General features: G+C 39.2%; 1 protein-coding gene across 8 annotated transcripts in view; it reads right to left on the bottom strand.

The window, feature by feature from the left end:
- Positions 1–16,170, bottom strand: part of sif (guanine nucleotide exchange factor still life) — a 674,511-nt gene that overhangs the window by 410,547 nt on the left and 247,794 nt on the right. For all 8 annotated transcript variants that reach the window (XM_083112141.1, XM_083112137.1, XM_083112140.1 and 5 more), the window contains one exon: positions 4,718–4,913. In XM_083112141.1, the coding sequence (XP_082968267.1) occupies positions 4,718–4,913 (196 nt within the window). The remainder of the gene's footprint in view (positions 1–4,717; positions 4,914–16,170) is intronic.

Raw genomic sequence — 16,170 nt, 5'->3', positions numbered from 1 at the left:
CTGTTGACGAAACGAAACACTTCGAGTACGATTCGACTCCATTTAACGGTGGACTACACGATGCACATTGTAACTCCAAAATGACCAAAATGTCACTTACCATGTTTTACACCCGAGCCCTTCAATTATATTTCTCTTTGCAATTACAATTTCCATTTGTTAATTTATTACAGTGTGTTGCCCTTTTTTCAATTTTCTATGATAATTTTACTAGAAAATTTTCGTTACGAAAAATTTTGCTCCACTTCGATCTAGTTATGTCTTAAGTGCTGCCATCTGTTTTCAATCCTGTAAGTTATATTTCGTTTTCCTACCGTAGTGTTAATATACGTAGAACCGAATATCTGGTCTGTAACAATTTTCATACACCAAAAGTACATCATTAGGAGATTACGCAGTATAATGTTTCACTGGAGTGAAAAAACTTGGAGAAATTGTGACAATTGACATAATTCTGTGTGTAAAATATTTATATAGTTTAATTCGATGTTCCAGAGTTGATTGAAACACTAAAGTCCCACACATTTATTTTACTATGATAGTACTTCTTGTATTACTGCTGAATTTCAGAATTATAACGAACTCGGCAACTTTTTTAACAGTAATTTTATCCGTTCCGGAGATGAAAGCAACTAAGTAGACGTCACGTAAATTCTGGATATTCGCCAAATGACCTCTTGGTGTGCGAATAACGAACGAACACCTTCGTGGGTAGCAAAAAAAACAAGTTTGTATACCGCCGTAATTTGAGGATTTAAATATATATTTTCTTTTTTCTTTGTAACATGATCTTGCGAATGTCTATGTTGCAGAGGAAAAAAGGTACAAACGGACATTGGAACACGTCCAGGGACCATTAACACTACGTCAAAAATACTCACTCTCTCGCTCAACTTTTCATGATTTAATAAAGGGCAATTTTTAATTGTATTACCTTCTTTCTTACGGCCGCCCCTCGTTGTTCGGCCCTTTCTCCCTTTTTATTGTCTCGGAAATTAAATTGGATGGATGCCACTTCGTATTTTCCCTTGGAGATGCTTGTAACAACATCCGCTGTGGACGGCGGGAAGGGAAGGAAAAACATGACGTGTCACTACGACACGTCATCTCCTTTCAGCATCGGAGGATTAAACTTTTCTTAAGGGATTTGTGACTTCGCAATCCGGATGGATAATCATGAAGAGGAATAGCAAAACGTGTGATTCTATCTCTTTTCTATACTTTTGCTTGCCCCTTACCTTCTCTTTCTCCCTTTGTTCTTTAACTATCTTCTCACTTCCCATTCACTTTCGCACTTTTTGCCTGACTCTCTCATACTCTCTAATTTCTCTCTATCTCTCTTTCTTCCTTTATCTCCTCTCCCGCTTTTTTCTGCACTGTCTCTATTTTTCTTCTTCGCCATCCTCTCATTCCTCAACATTATTTTCTCCCATTATCTTATCTCATTATCTTCTCCATCATCATGTCTCATTATCATTGTCTCCTGGTCTTCCTGATAAACTTCTCCCATTCTTCCTCACAGTGTCTCACTCTACCTCGCATTCTTATCTCATTCGCCCTCAAGTTCTTATCCCATTCTTCTTCTTTCTTTTCTTGAATTGATGTTTTAAATCCACTTTATGCACAGATAGGCTAATCGGGACTGAACCTACAGTTTAAAGTGGGATCCAAACCACTGTGCAATGTTCCTCCACCAGGTATCGAACCCGAGGCTCCTTGCGTACAAGGCGACAACGTTACCACTACGCCATCGGGAAGGCCCTCTTCTTCTTTTCCTTATCTATTTTCTCTTCTTTCTATCTGTCCGAGTTAAAGTCTCTCTTATGCAAATATTGGCTAATCTGGACTAGACCTATGACTAAGTGCAAAGAGATCAGAGGTCTTTACATACGTATTTTCCATCGTGAATCGAACCTGTGAACCCTCCTCCCCACCTCCCTGTGTAGGTCTTGCACGTTCATGACGCGTATCATGACAGTAATGTGAATAATGCACATTTTAGGATCAAAAATATCGAAAATGAAAACGTATACAAATCTAGCAGGTTATTATTTCGACATTGCTTGTAAGTGGAGGGCATTTTTTTCCACAAAAAAGTCTCAGACATATGAAGTCACATTTGAAGAGATCATCCATAAATCCACTGGTCGATAATATAATTGCACATGTTTATTAATAATTTTAAAATATGTGTATTTTACAGTGTACACTACTTCCTTACTTTCCAAAGTTAATCACAGCGATGAGATTGGTTGGTGAACTGAATAAAGAACTTCTGCTCTTCGCTTTGCGTTTTCTAGGAAGAATTTAAAGGATGTAGGTTGCATTACAATATTGTTACATTACATGATGATATCGTAATTGGGCTGTTTATTCACATGTAATGCTAGGGAGCATTTTATATTATATGGAGATACTTCATTCAAGTTTGTGTTCGTTGATGTCTTGAATTTGTATTTTCTTTATTTTTTATGTCGATTTTCTTCCACTTTAGGCAAATCGCGACGATGAGGAAAGTTTCCATGACCAATCTTAGGATCAAAAGATAAAACTTCTGATAGTGAGCGACCCCTCAACGCATTCGGTCACTGAAGTATCTGTAGATAAATAATAACCCGTGAGGACCAGGGCCTACGTACCGACAGCCGGCCTCACTCCCATCTGCTGACGTGGGAGATCATCCAGCCGGTTACGGGGTGAAGTGTGGTCAGCATGATGGAGCCCCAGTCCTTGTTGTAGGTTTCCATGACCGGGTTACGTTACTCACTCGTAGCTCCCCGATTTCCTCAGGACGGTGGGTGGCCACCGGTCTCATACGCGGGCGGTATCTCAGGAGAAGAGTTGTTACGCTTCCCCCAGGAGACTCCAACCTGCGTGCGTCCAGTAGCCGAAGCTCAAAGGAAGACGCCTAAGACCGCACCGCTACGGTGGGGGACAATTTGCTGTAGAATACAAGCGTAATCCAACAACAATAAAATAGATACATTTGAATTAATGCCAGATCAATATTGAGTTGTTTATGTTGCTCAATTTCTAGACTTGAATAATTGTGAAATTGAAATATTCGTAGGTACGTCAGTTGTGTACGAGAGAAGTGGCATCAAGGTGTGTGCAAAACGCTACTTGTTTCCTCCCAATCAACAAAGCCTATTAATATATATGTATTTGACTTACGGCTGTGTGGCATCGACATTACAGAACGATTACTCTCTAAACACATAACTTAAATCAGCAGCACTTTCTGTATCTAAATCTTATCAGAAGGAGTAAGAAAGAAACAACCACGAATGAAGAAGTTGGTCAGACCAACAATTGTTACGGAACCACATAGTAAATTAGTCACGACCGCAGCCATAACTTCTTTGCCTATGTGGTCTGCCAAAACCTTGCGCCTTCTCGCCTGGCATAAAACAAAGCAAGAAACCTCTCTCTCTGATGTTTGGTGTTCCGCCACTCCAGGAGGCTGATGTTATCCCGCTTACCCAACAGAAATTTGCGGTTGCTGGGTTTCACGGTAGACAGGCAGCTGTCAAATGCAATGACCTGTTTTCTCTCTCTTCCGATATGGACAAAAAATCAGAAATAGGAGCGCTGGAGTGAATTGTGTTGTGCTACGCAAATTTTATAAATATGTACAATTTTACAATTACCCCATGGCACTTTCAACTTGCTCAAAACTTTGAGCATAATTGCAGCAGGGCTGCTTAGGGAAAGCTAACTGCAGAAACTAAAGTGTAGATGGAAGCATCTTGGTTGTGTTGTTAAAAAACAAAATAAATTACTGGAAACGTCATAGAAATTTATTCTTATTGCTATTCTGACCTCGTTATTCGAACATCAAAGTAAATTATGCTGCTGCTATGATATTCAATTACGAATTAAGATTAACTTTGACTCTAATGAAGTTACATTCACAAAGAACAGCCATGCTCGAGCTGGGATTCGAACCCGCCTACAGGATAGAAATGTCATTTTCTGGGGTGGCGGTTGCAAAACGTTTCACAGAAAAGTTGTTTGTCTTGATGTCGTCTACCTCTACACGCTGTGAAAGTTTATCTTGTTCTACCCCTCCTTCGATATTCGAGAAGAAAAAAAAATCATGCAAATAGCTTAGCAATTTCTTCTTGTTGCTATTCGACCACCAAGAAAATAAATTATGGAAAACATTATGGAAATTAACTACTGTTGCTATTCGAGCCACACAATAGTTAAAACATCTTAGTAATGTTCTCTTGTTGCTATTCTGACCTCATTATTCTACAAACAAGAAAGTAAATTACTGAAAATATCATAGAAGTGTTTCCGTTTAGTTATTTCCTGCGAACAATTAGTACTTGCTCCACTAATAAAACCAAAGCCCGTTCCCTCTCGTTACAGCCAAATCTATAAGGAAATAATTTGATAATGACCAATTAAATTCGCAAGTGCTGTTATGCCAACAAACATGGTAATCGAAAATCTAATGCTATGTCTATGAAAACATTCAAATGTGTTGCTATCATTTTTTCATGATAATTAGTATTCGCCATCTTGGTTTCTTTCTGTCATTGTGTGATTTCTTTCAGACGCTACTACCTTTACCACCACTATAGTCCTAAAAGCTACAGTCCAACAATTTTCAGAACATTGCCTACACATAATTGTTAAACACACTGCGTATGGTGTACACCAACATTACACAGACGGACATAAAGCGTAGGAATACTATGAAACTCACCTCTGTAGCGTGGGTCCTGTGCACGAAGCCTGGCGTATTGCTCCGCCGTCATGCAGGTACATTGGGGCTCGCGTGAACGGGAGGGGGAAGCGGGGGTGGACAGTGGTTTCCGTTTTGCCTTCACCTTCTGCTTGGGAGGTTCCAATTTGAGCGAATAAGACGAAGAGGCCTTCCGAGAAAATTTGAAAGATGGAGACTGGAACGAAAGAAACAAAGGAATAATGAAAGACACGTAAATATAAATACCAGGTTCAATTTGTGCAGAAATAAAGAGGTAGAGTGAGATTATTTTCGTAACAGCTCTGACCGTCATGCATTTGCAGATTCGGAGCGGGTCATAACACCAGAAACAATCAGCAAGTAAGCCGCTGACGTCATCTCTCGCGGCACATATCGTTAACTTTTTTTCTTGCACTGTGCTACAGCGCCTTGAATAATGTAGTGTGGAAAACGACCGAAGAAACTGGTTCCCCAGACGGATGAGAAACGTAGATGAGTTATTTCATGCGAAATCAACACAGGCCCCAACCTGACCATCACCGATTTTCATGAAATTTGGGAAGTTGAAACTATGCATGGAACTTAGTAACTATGGAAATTTTGAGTCTCGTATGTCCTGTAATTGTTAAATTATTCAAGGTCAAAGTTCGCATAAATTGTCCTTTTGGAGCCCGCTTAGCTATACTAAATGTGCTGTAACTCCGCCCCTATTTCGCGTAGGAAGATCAAATAAAGCTTATTGTACAGTGGGATCCATGAGTATTACCGCGCAAATTGTCCATAACCATGTTCGTGCACTTTATTTGTCCCAATAAGAGCTTCAAGAATTAAACGAAAACTCAAAACAAGCTGTTGACAACTTCTGCACCAACATACATGAAAATCCATCGCTTAAAAACACATAGGATGTAAGAGAAAAATTAATGAAAATAGCCATGGACAATTTGCACGGTAATTCTCATGGATCCCACTGTACAGCGAATTAAACAAGTTTTCCAGTGATATATAACAAGCCTATCTTTGGATAACAATATAATTTTATCACGTGACCTTGTCCTTTGACCTTTAATATCTCAAAACATGTCATCACCAAAAATGATGAAAAAAATATATTTGGTTCCTCATGCCATACTCTAAAACATATCAAAATATGATTCTGGGACTGCAATGGGATCAGAAGATAAAAAATAATATGTGTAACTATGTGACTGATAAAAGCCCCATTACGTGAACTATGACGAGTCAAATGTCCCTTAACACCCCTACAAAATGTCAATTAGTTATCCTGGGTATAATTGGTCATGAAAGAAATAGGTTAATCACAGGGAGATCCCTAGCTGTGTGTGTCAAGCTCAGGTCCGCCATATTATTGACCGCCATATTGAATTCAACGCAAAAATTTCAAAGGAAAGGGAGTGATGTGATATATCAAATCAGGCTAGAATTTCACGAGAAATGAAGCAGCAAAGGTTTTCCCAACTTATTTTTAGGCAGCAAAACGTTATACGCATATCTTTCACTTACGATATATGCACATTATAGTGTTGTCAATATTCCTGTGAGCCAGAGGCGTGGCGTTCATGTAGTCGGTGTTACCGCAGGTAACAGCAAAATGTAAAGAAATTTAAAGTTTTTTTCTCTCAATAAAATAACAACATTGTTAAATAAGACCGACATCGTTGCAGTTGAGTGTATATTGCAGAGGACATTTTTCTGCAAAAGCGAAGAGACAGGCCTTTCCGCTACCCTCAAGAGGCAACAAGAGGAAAGGGCGCCCGCCAATGCAAGGGAACATCGGGGAAAGACTTAATGGCATGTGTGCTAGGGGGTTATTCATATGCCTGTTTAGGGGCCCGGTTGCCGCTGCGGCCTACCGGATCAGCAAGTGTTGTCACATTGGATTTCCAGACAAGAGCTAATTTCTCTGAAGCAACAAGAACTAGACTGCAAAGCCAAAGCTGGATTTAACTACTACTGAGACTGTTTAGAAATAGACGAAAACATAAGTACTTGATGCGATCCGTGATTTGGACAAACCTTACTCCAAAAAAAAAAGATCAATTTGACAACAGTAGTACGTACATCTGGACTTCCTCCCACCGCTGTAGGAGGGGAATTCTGTCGTCTGCTCAACGCAGAAAAGTCAACCTGACCCGAATGTGAGGTTCTTCTTCCCCTTTCCACCTCTTTGCTAAGAAACTGAAATGGTTGACAAGGCTCGACTACTATTCACTGGATTTTCACGGTAACTCTCTCATGAGTGGTAGTTCTTTCTAGGAGTGATTGTGGCTAAATAAATCATTGAGCGGATTAATATATATATATATATATATATATATATATATATATATATATATATATATATATATTCCAGATCAAAGGCATGTTTTTGGGGGTGTGGGCGGTAGGGTGGATATGATAACGTCTGATAGCCGGTAACACTTTTGAAAAAGTCACGCCACGCCACTGCGTGTGAACACACTCGTTGACGTCTCTCACACTCACATAGAATATTTGACAATGTAGCAGGTGCAACATCATCGCAATCAGCAACTATGCCTTCTCTCAGATGGTCAATGTCATGGACTTTTAGTACATTTTCTTTAAACATTTCTGAAGGTAAAAGTCCTCCTAAGATGTTTGATCTGGGGAATGTGCAGGCCTTTTACTAGATCCCTGTCTGCCCATCAATCTACCTAGAAAATTACCATGAAGAAATTGCCAAAATGTCCACATGGTGTGGTCACACACTGTTCTGTTTCAAAACTCTGGAAAAATGCCATAGCCCGTAAGCAAGGATGAAAAACCTGTTCACTTAACAAATCCAAGAAGCTCTCACCATTTAAGGTTCTGTTGTTGAATTTGGACCAACCATTCCCGTTCTCCATACACTATACCCCATCATTAGCTTACCAGCAACAACCATTCGGCTGGGATCTGTATACTGTAGATTATCAAATCACAGATATTGCATATTCTTTATATTAAGTTCATCGTGAACATAAAAATTAGCCTCGTCACTGAAGATTTTTCATTCCAAAGCAAGTGTTTGTTTGAGATACATTTCCCAATATTCTTCACTATTCAACTATTTGGTGAATGTCGCTGATTAAAATCATATGTAATGGTGCGTATACTTCTTTCTCTCCCGAGATGTCAGCGTAATCTCGATGAGTTCCTAACACGTTAGGAGCATTCTAATGCTTTGTTTTTAACACCTCGAAAAGGAGAAAATGGTTACAAGCATGCAGTAATAACTTTTTGCTGGTTAAATATATGTTGGAAAAATCTTCGTCACTTCATTTCTCGTGAAATTCTAGCCTGATTTGATATATCACATCACTCCCTTTCCTTTGAAATGTTTGCGTTGAATTCAATATGGCGGTCAATAATATGGCGGATCTGAGCTTGACACACACAGCTAGGGATCTCCCTGTGATTAACCTATTTCTTTCATGACCAATTATACCCAGGATAACTAATTGACATTTTGTAGGGGTGTTAAGGGACATTTGACTCGTCATAGTTCACGTAATGGGGCTTTTATCAGTCACATAGTTACACATATTATTTTTTATCTTCTGATCCCATTGCAGTCCCAGAATCATATTTTGATATGTTTTAGAGTATGGCATAAGGAACCAAATATATTTTTTCATCATTTTTGGTGATGACATGTTTTGAGATATTAAAGGTCAAAGGACAAGGTCACGTGATAAAATTATGTTTTTATCCCAAGATAGGCTTGTTATATATCACTGGAAAACTTGTTCAATTCCCTGTACAATAAGCTTTATTTGATCTTCTTACACAAAATAGGGGCGGAGCTACAGCACATTTAGTACAGCTAAGCGGGCTCAAAGAGGGCAATTTATGCCAACTTTGACCTTGAATAATTTAACAATTACAAGACAAACGAAACTAAAAATTTCCATAGTTCCATGCATAGTTTCAACTCCCCAAATTTCATGAAAATCGATGATGGTCAGGTTGGAAATTGCACATATCTGTGTTGATTTGGCGTGGAATGACTCAGATGGCAGTGCGATCAATGCCGGTGCTAATTTTCTTATGAAAGTAATGCGACTTTGTTAGTTTTTGGAATATATTATGTAGATTTGTTTGTCTTGAAAGGCAGTACGTGAATTGATGGAAACAGTTATATTTGTGGAGTGATTTGCAGTCACGAAATGACATTAATTTGGAAAGAAAAGTAAAATAAAATTAATAAATAAATAGCATGCGTAACACAAGAAGAAACATCGCAAAGTGATTCCGGACGTCTGGTGTTGGATTGTGTACTAGAGTTTTAATTTTCTATGTTATTAGAATATAAATAGTATCCTGAGAGATATTTCATACCGAGGCGACAAACCACAAGTGTCGCTTGGAAGCGAGCAGTCCGTAATCAATGCAGCCTTTCGAACCGTAGGGACACAAGCTCTGACTGCACCGTTTCCTCAAGGAGATTTTACACCAAAGCGACACGCGACAAACGATACGAGGATTTCACACCAAAGCGACACGGGTCCTTCGGTCCAAGGCAACTTTCACACCGAAGCGACACATGTTGCTTGGAAACGATCCAATCAAGAGCAACATTTCACATCGTAGCGGCATGGCGGGAAGCACAGGCCAGCGTCCCATTGGTTTGAAAGTTGTCTTACACTCATGTCGATAGCACTAAGAAAGTTTTGTGTGCTTCCCCTTGTCGTTTCATGCAATCATCATTATCATCATCTCCGCGATTAGTTTAAATCGGAAGAAAAGAGACAGTAAATATCAAAAATACAATGCTTCAGTGTTTATATCTTTAAAAGAAATGATGATGATGATGATAATAATAATGAACCTAATTCATACACAAAAATTTAGTTGCCAAGAGCATTCCACGCGTATTTTTTCTCCCGTATTATTAACGAAAGTATGACGATAACAGGACGTGGTCGACTGTCTAGAATGTTCGTTAATATCTTTGCGACCACTGTACCAAATATCATAGCAATTATCACACTCATAGAAATGCTTCATATAAAAGAATCAGACGTTGCAGCGAAAACTCCATTTACTTCCATTATAAGCAGACGAATACCAAGCACCGGGTTCAACACCAGTGCCGTTTTCCACACTACGTTATTCAAGGCGCTGTAACTGTGCGCTGTAGGTAGGCTTGCTAGTGAGACTCGCCCAGTCAGCTGGAGATGTTACGAAAATAATCAGGCTCTACCATGTTGCCATACTGTATTGTATGTTTTTTTTTTTTGCTTCCCCAATTCTGACTAATCGCGATGATCAGGAAGAAATTCCGATTACATGAAATTTATAAACGAACAATTAGAAAGAAAAGACCCCTAGAAGCCTTTGGTAATGAGTAGACTAAACCCATATATGAATACCTACAGGATAGTTTACATTGTAGCTTCTCCTGCAGCCTGCACTAACTTAGAGGCTTGCAATCAAGGAGTACCAGATTCCACTTCCGGTTGGACCATTTCTCAAGAGTTCAACTCCTATTCTAAACTACGAAATTCTATTCATCACTTGAAGTGGAAGTTGTAAAGGGCCCAGCTCAAATGTTTTAACGTGGTAACAATAAGAAAGATTGGCTGGGGTGCTTTGTTTGATTTGATCTGATTGATTGATTGATTGATTTAGTTTATTTGATTTCGCTTTTCTGCCACTTTTGGCTAATCGCGTAGATGAGGATGAGTGGTGATAACATGAGATGAATGAAGGGACAATCACATACATATGGGGAAAACTCAACACGAGCTCCACAGAGGATTATCCTGGTTGCAGGTCCAGGGAATACTACGTGGAAGCAAGGTTGATGTTGGAGGTTGACATTTGGGTGCTCACCCTTTACATCCCGGAAGATGCTTTACAAAAATTATGCAGGATACTATCCCCCTCCCCACATGCCTTTCTTCGAGCACTGATTGAATTCCAATTAGTCTAATAGAAAAGGGACGTATTTCATACTTTGGCAAAATAATTCCCACTCGCATTAGACTATTGGGACCATTTTGTATTCCGTCTATCCATGGAATTTCTGAAGCAAGCGAACGAAAACAAGTGTCTGCGCAAGTTCTGACTCTAGAGGGCTCCACCAATGAACGCGTGAGAGGGAAGTGAGTGCATGTAGAGGAAAATGCGGCTACAGCTACCAGCTGTTAGCAGAAACGCGTGCTGATTCGCTCCGCCTACTCGCTTTCTTCCCTATCTACCGTTATGCGCGGCCTTGCTCCACAGATTACCGGGACAGAGTATAGTTCTAAAATTTCGATGCAAATTGTCGACATTTTTAAGGAGGAGAATTGAACTTGCACGAGTACTCAACAATATGAACAAATCTGCCCTTTTCTTTGTGTTGTAATTAAATCTCATCATCTTTTTGTCAACAAAACATCTGAAAATTGAAGCTTCTATTATAAAATTTGAAATTGTATAGCGACACTCAACAACAACAAGGATAAAACACAGATCATCGCACACATATACAAGAGAGGATAATTCTGTCTGTTGATCCAGGAGCCAGGGAACCTCGTTAGCCTACAACAATGCAGTTACTACGTGAAGAAATTAACAGTTAACTGAGTTGAGGCTTTCCTAAAAGATCACCCTTGCTGCATTGTTAATTGCTACATGTACACAAAATTTATCGAATTATGCATCTGTAAGTTTTTCATGGATATTTTCTTATTCGTTTCAATTGGTGTAACACCAATCATGATTTTCGCTCAAAATAATAAAAATGGAAGTTTAGCACAAGAAATGTGTAGTTATTCTTCATTTCATATAATAGGATTCATTTTAAGAGTTCATTGGATTATTTGTAAGAATGAAGCAGTACTAGTAAGGCAGAGAAGAATATCATGTCAGAGATTTCAAACGGTAACTCACACGTGCCTGTACAATATGGGTACACTTTCAGATATCCTTCACAAGCATTGTCATTCACGTCATTATTGTTTAGTTTCCGTAATATTGATAGAGTCACATTATGCTTGTTTTCACGTAGTGGCCGACATATCCATCCTATCATTCTATACGATGAAAATCACTCTCTTACAGTCATTTATTAAGAACCGAATTTGATTCTAGTTTTAATTATAGTATTTGAGATATCGCAGTCGATTTGTTAGTTACAGATATTTATTGATTTGCAATTCATGTTGAAAGAAATTTGGGTACTTTTACTGCTATTTTTGTATTCGATCTACGACTTCGAGAATTACCATTATCAGCTATTTGTATATTAATCGATTAGAAACTTCAGAAAATTCTTTAATGAAGTGAACGAAAGGTTTACATCTATGTTCTAAATCCAACTTATGCCGAGACAAGCTAATCGTGACTGGACCTACTATTTAAATTGTAAACCAACCAATGTATAATATGCCTTCGGCGTGAATCGAACCTAGGACATTTGAATACAAGGCAACAGATTTCATTACGTTATCAGGGAAGGTCATGCTGTTAGCATTACACTTTGCATTAAATTGGAATGTGATTTTGCTTGGAACTTTTGACTTCTATGGATCTGTGCATAACACTCTTCGGAAAGTGGACGTAATTGGGAGATGACTTAATGCACATAATATTGAAGATATATGATGTGTGTTTACTTGCATGGACGATATCAACAATTAATATTCGTCTTCCGGTTTTAGTAGCTCTAGAGATACGACGAGCAGAGCTCACGAAGAGGAGAATCATCTTGTGATAACCACTTTCATTCTCGAATGTGTCCGGACGTCGTTTTGATGGTAATACTTCCACCCTTCCTCAAGATACGCTCAATTGGCTGGAAGTCTTACGGAAAGTTCCCTGGAAGCACCAATTGGAGGCGCGATGACTTCTTACCACTCTTCGCCGTTCCATTCTGATTAGCGACGTTGTGGAAGCCAATGTCGCAGAAATAGGAACGGTAATTACCTTCCGGAACCTCTCGCACGTAGTCGGAGGGCACAATCAACTTCCGGAGTTCCGGACAGCTTCGGGTTTCTTCTTCTTTTCCTTCTTGGAGTTGGCCTGAGAGAGCTATCTCTGGAATCATCTTTGACCCGGAACAGATTAACTTGCGGTGCAATTGCAGAGGAGGAAACAAAGTTGGTCTTTCGGCTGTTTGCGCGTCAGATTCGATTTCCGGTTTTTGTTGAAAACCTCTGTAGACTTCTGCTTTGAACCGGAGTAGCCGCTCCATAAATTCTACCGCTAGTTCCTCCGGAACTTTTGAGATTTCAAGTCGAGTCCTACGGAGAATCACTTCTGAACACATAAGTTACACATGGAGTAAAGGTTCACTTCACAGATATTTATCAGAACCGAGTCTCTATACTGATCAATTTTCCAACTGCCGGCTGACCTACTTTTTGCTACATAGCTCTATCTGTCCACCAATCGGGTGTGTGTGCCACTATGTGTCTCGATGAGTGTCAACAACCTCAGTTGCGAAGTACAAGCTGCAGGGGCAACATCGCTCTTTCGTTACAAGCGTACGTTAGTTTTGTCAGTTGCTTTTATTAGATTATTTTTGTGTACTAATTTTCCGTGCTTTGCGTACTATTGTACAACTTTTATCCAGTAACGGCGCTAATCTACTCTCCCCCCTCCCCCTTATTACAGTATGTTTGGCAACATTCTGTGCATTCGACGTTCATTTGTTTCGTCCAGCCAGCAACGTTCGGTGACTCGTGACTCGAAAGTGTCCGATTTGAGTCTAAGAGAATTCAACTGATCGCTGATTCGTTGTTTCCCAGCCACCAGTTGGAAGTGCGATCAGTATAGTACAAGTAATGTCAAGAGACAAGACCAAAGAAGTTGAGTTCTGAGATAGAAGATTTGTCTCGCGAAATTAATAGACGGAGAGACAATTTCTAGACACAAATGGCTTCCGTGATTCTTAGTGAATTAATAATTAAATTCCAATGCTTAAACTTTAGTTATATACTTGAGATTACCCAACAAATTTATAGTATAAGCGAACATAGAATATATTGGTGTAACTTCTGTCATCAGTTCCCACATGGAACCAAACTTAGAAGTACTTGATTGCAAGGAGCCTACTGAGGAGGCTCTTTTCAGAACTTTATTTCCTTGAAATTCGGTCTTGAGAAAACACACTGACCTGATATCAACTAAGCCATATTTCTTTCTTTCGTAGTTCATTATTGTTGCTTATTTTCCTTTCGCCTATGAGCGCCCGCGCACACACACCATCACACACACACAATATAATTTCAGTGTTACACAGGAAATTGTTTTCAGTGTACAAAAATTGTATTTTAGCAACCTCTCTATTAAAACGGTAGCTCACTCACTCGTTAGGGCGTCTGACTATCGTACGAAAGACCCTGGTTCTATCCCCGGCGGGGGAGAACCGGGATTTTTTCCACCAGTTTCGGCTCCGGCTCCGGCGTCCACCCAACGTCGTATAAAGAGGGCACCTGGAGGAAAGTCTGGGGGGTTAAATGCGGCCAGGATGCTTATCACATCACCCTCACCTTCGGCCGTGATCAAGAAAGTGTGGGGACCTAACTCCACATCCCCATACGGCTTCACGGTGTGGTGCAAAGCACAGGTAAGAACTTTTTATGTGACTATGGGACAGGTTCCTGTGATGAAGTCTATTGTGGATACCTAATGTCTGAAGACAGTTTTTGAGAATCTTTGGAACTGTTTCCGGTTGCTGATGTATGATTCGAACGAAATTTACATTTTGCTGTTTCCACGGTTCTTTTATATAATTTTTATTTACTTATTTTTCTGATGTTTTATTTTCGATGTTCTCGCCAGGCGGCCTATGTCTATCCTTCGATCTTGTCCAATAAGACAATGGTCGGTTTGTTTGCCAAAGTGGTTCTGTTTGTGTCTAGCGTAATAGAAACTTGCATTCGTGCACTTGGTGTGAGGATACTGGGTTAGATCCCAGTTTTGAAATGGGAATGGAAGGGATGAAATCATTTAAGTATCTGATAATGAATCCGAGATTACTGATTCAGTTAAATAATCCAATATTTGAGAATCAAGTAGGTATTTTTTAGTTCTTGGAATCTGTTAGCGAATCTAAGAGAGGAGAGACTGGCAATGAATGGTTGCGAGAATCGAAAATCGAGTAGCGAAAGTCGATTCCATAATCACACGTCACTAAAATGGAAGCCGCCTAGTATACCTTGGACCCTCAATAAGGCACTTGTTTCATGAGGACTACATATTAGGCAAATGCATTTTTCATTTGGATGCAGCATATGAATCCCTTGTTATCCATTTTCAGCGTTATTTGGAGTGAAACTTCCAAATCCAATTCATTTGGATTTATTATCCAGTGTTTACACACAGAGTGTTGACTCCAGGGCACAATTTGCAAATTCAGATTAACATGTTAAGTGGATTGTGAATGCACGCCCAACGGGCATATAATTTACTCCTATCCTCTGATTAATGCAATTCTACCATGTCATCTGCGAATTGTGGAATTTTTATTAACCCTCATCTGCAGGTTCCCATCGTGAAAACGTTTGCCTCGCTACGGAAAAAAGGACTACAATATAAGCTACAAGTCGGTTACTCCTACAAATAAAACTACTTTATTGATGGTACAATTTTACTGATGAAATTCACCTATGATAACGCAAATCCATACCCAATAACTTTTGAAACATGCTGTCGTCAAATACATTCTATTCTGTTCTATCTTACAATCGGACATTCCAGCCTTTATCCTAAAAGCATATTAAAATGAGACTTGTGCAAATACTGATCCCCCCCCTTTTTCAAGAATACTGTGATGAATTTATGATGAAAATTTGTCTGTTCGAAACAAATTCAAAATCCAAAAAGTAAAAAAATTCGTGTTTACGCCACGTATATCATATTTTAAAAACAAATTAGGCCATATCCTCCCAAACCTAAGCGAGAAGAAAATGCTAAACATGAATAGACGTCGCAGGTTATATTTCCGCTGATTTATACAGAATCTCTTTCAAAAAGAAATCCCTGAAAATTTATTCGGATACTAATAAGCAGAAAGGAAATGCAGAACTATGAAACAAGGGGAACTTAAGCTATTCAAACTCTCACTGGCACTTCTCAAACCGTCAATTACGTTTTCAGCTGAAAAAGCATGGAATGAACCCCTATTCTTCCATAAAGTCCCTCTCCAGTCCTAACATTTTTTATGAATGAGCTAAATAATCTAGTGTTAGATGAGGAATATCTACGTTCAAGCTCCCACTAATAGCAATAAACACTACATCTTAAACTGCATACGAGCCTCGACAATCGATCACAAATCCTTAACCATATTATATTATGCAAGGTTTTCCAAAGGTCCTTCCCATATTTAAATTCACTATGACTTTGCAACGAACAGAGATATTTCAGTGAAATAAAGTTTGTACTTCACAGCAGCATTGTTCTATCTTAGCTTACAAAACTAGTATAATTATACA

The sequence above is a fragment of the Lepisma saccharinum genome, chromosome 1, assembly GCF_977018435.1.
Source record: "Lepisma saccharinum chromosome 1, izLepSacc3.1, whole genome shotgun sequence".
In the NCBI taxonomy this organism is placed as follows: Eukaryota; Metazoa; Arthropoda; class Insecta; order Zygentoma; family Lepismatidae; genus Lepisma; species Lepisma saccharinum.
The sequence above is the reverse complement of the archived record's forward strand: the minus strand, read 5'-3'. Positions and strand labels throughout refer to the sequence as shown.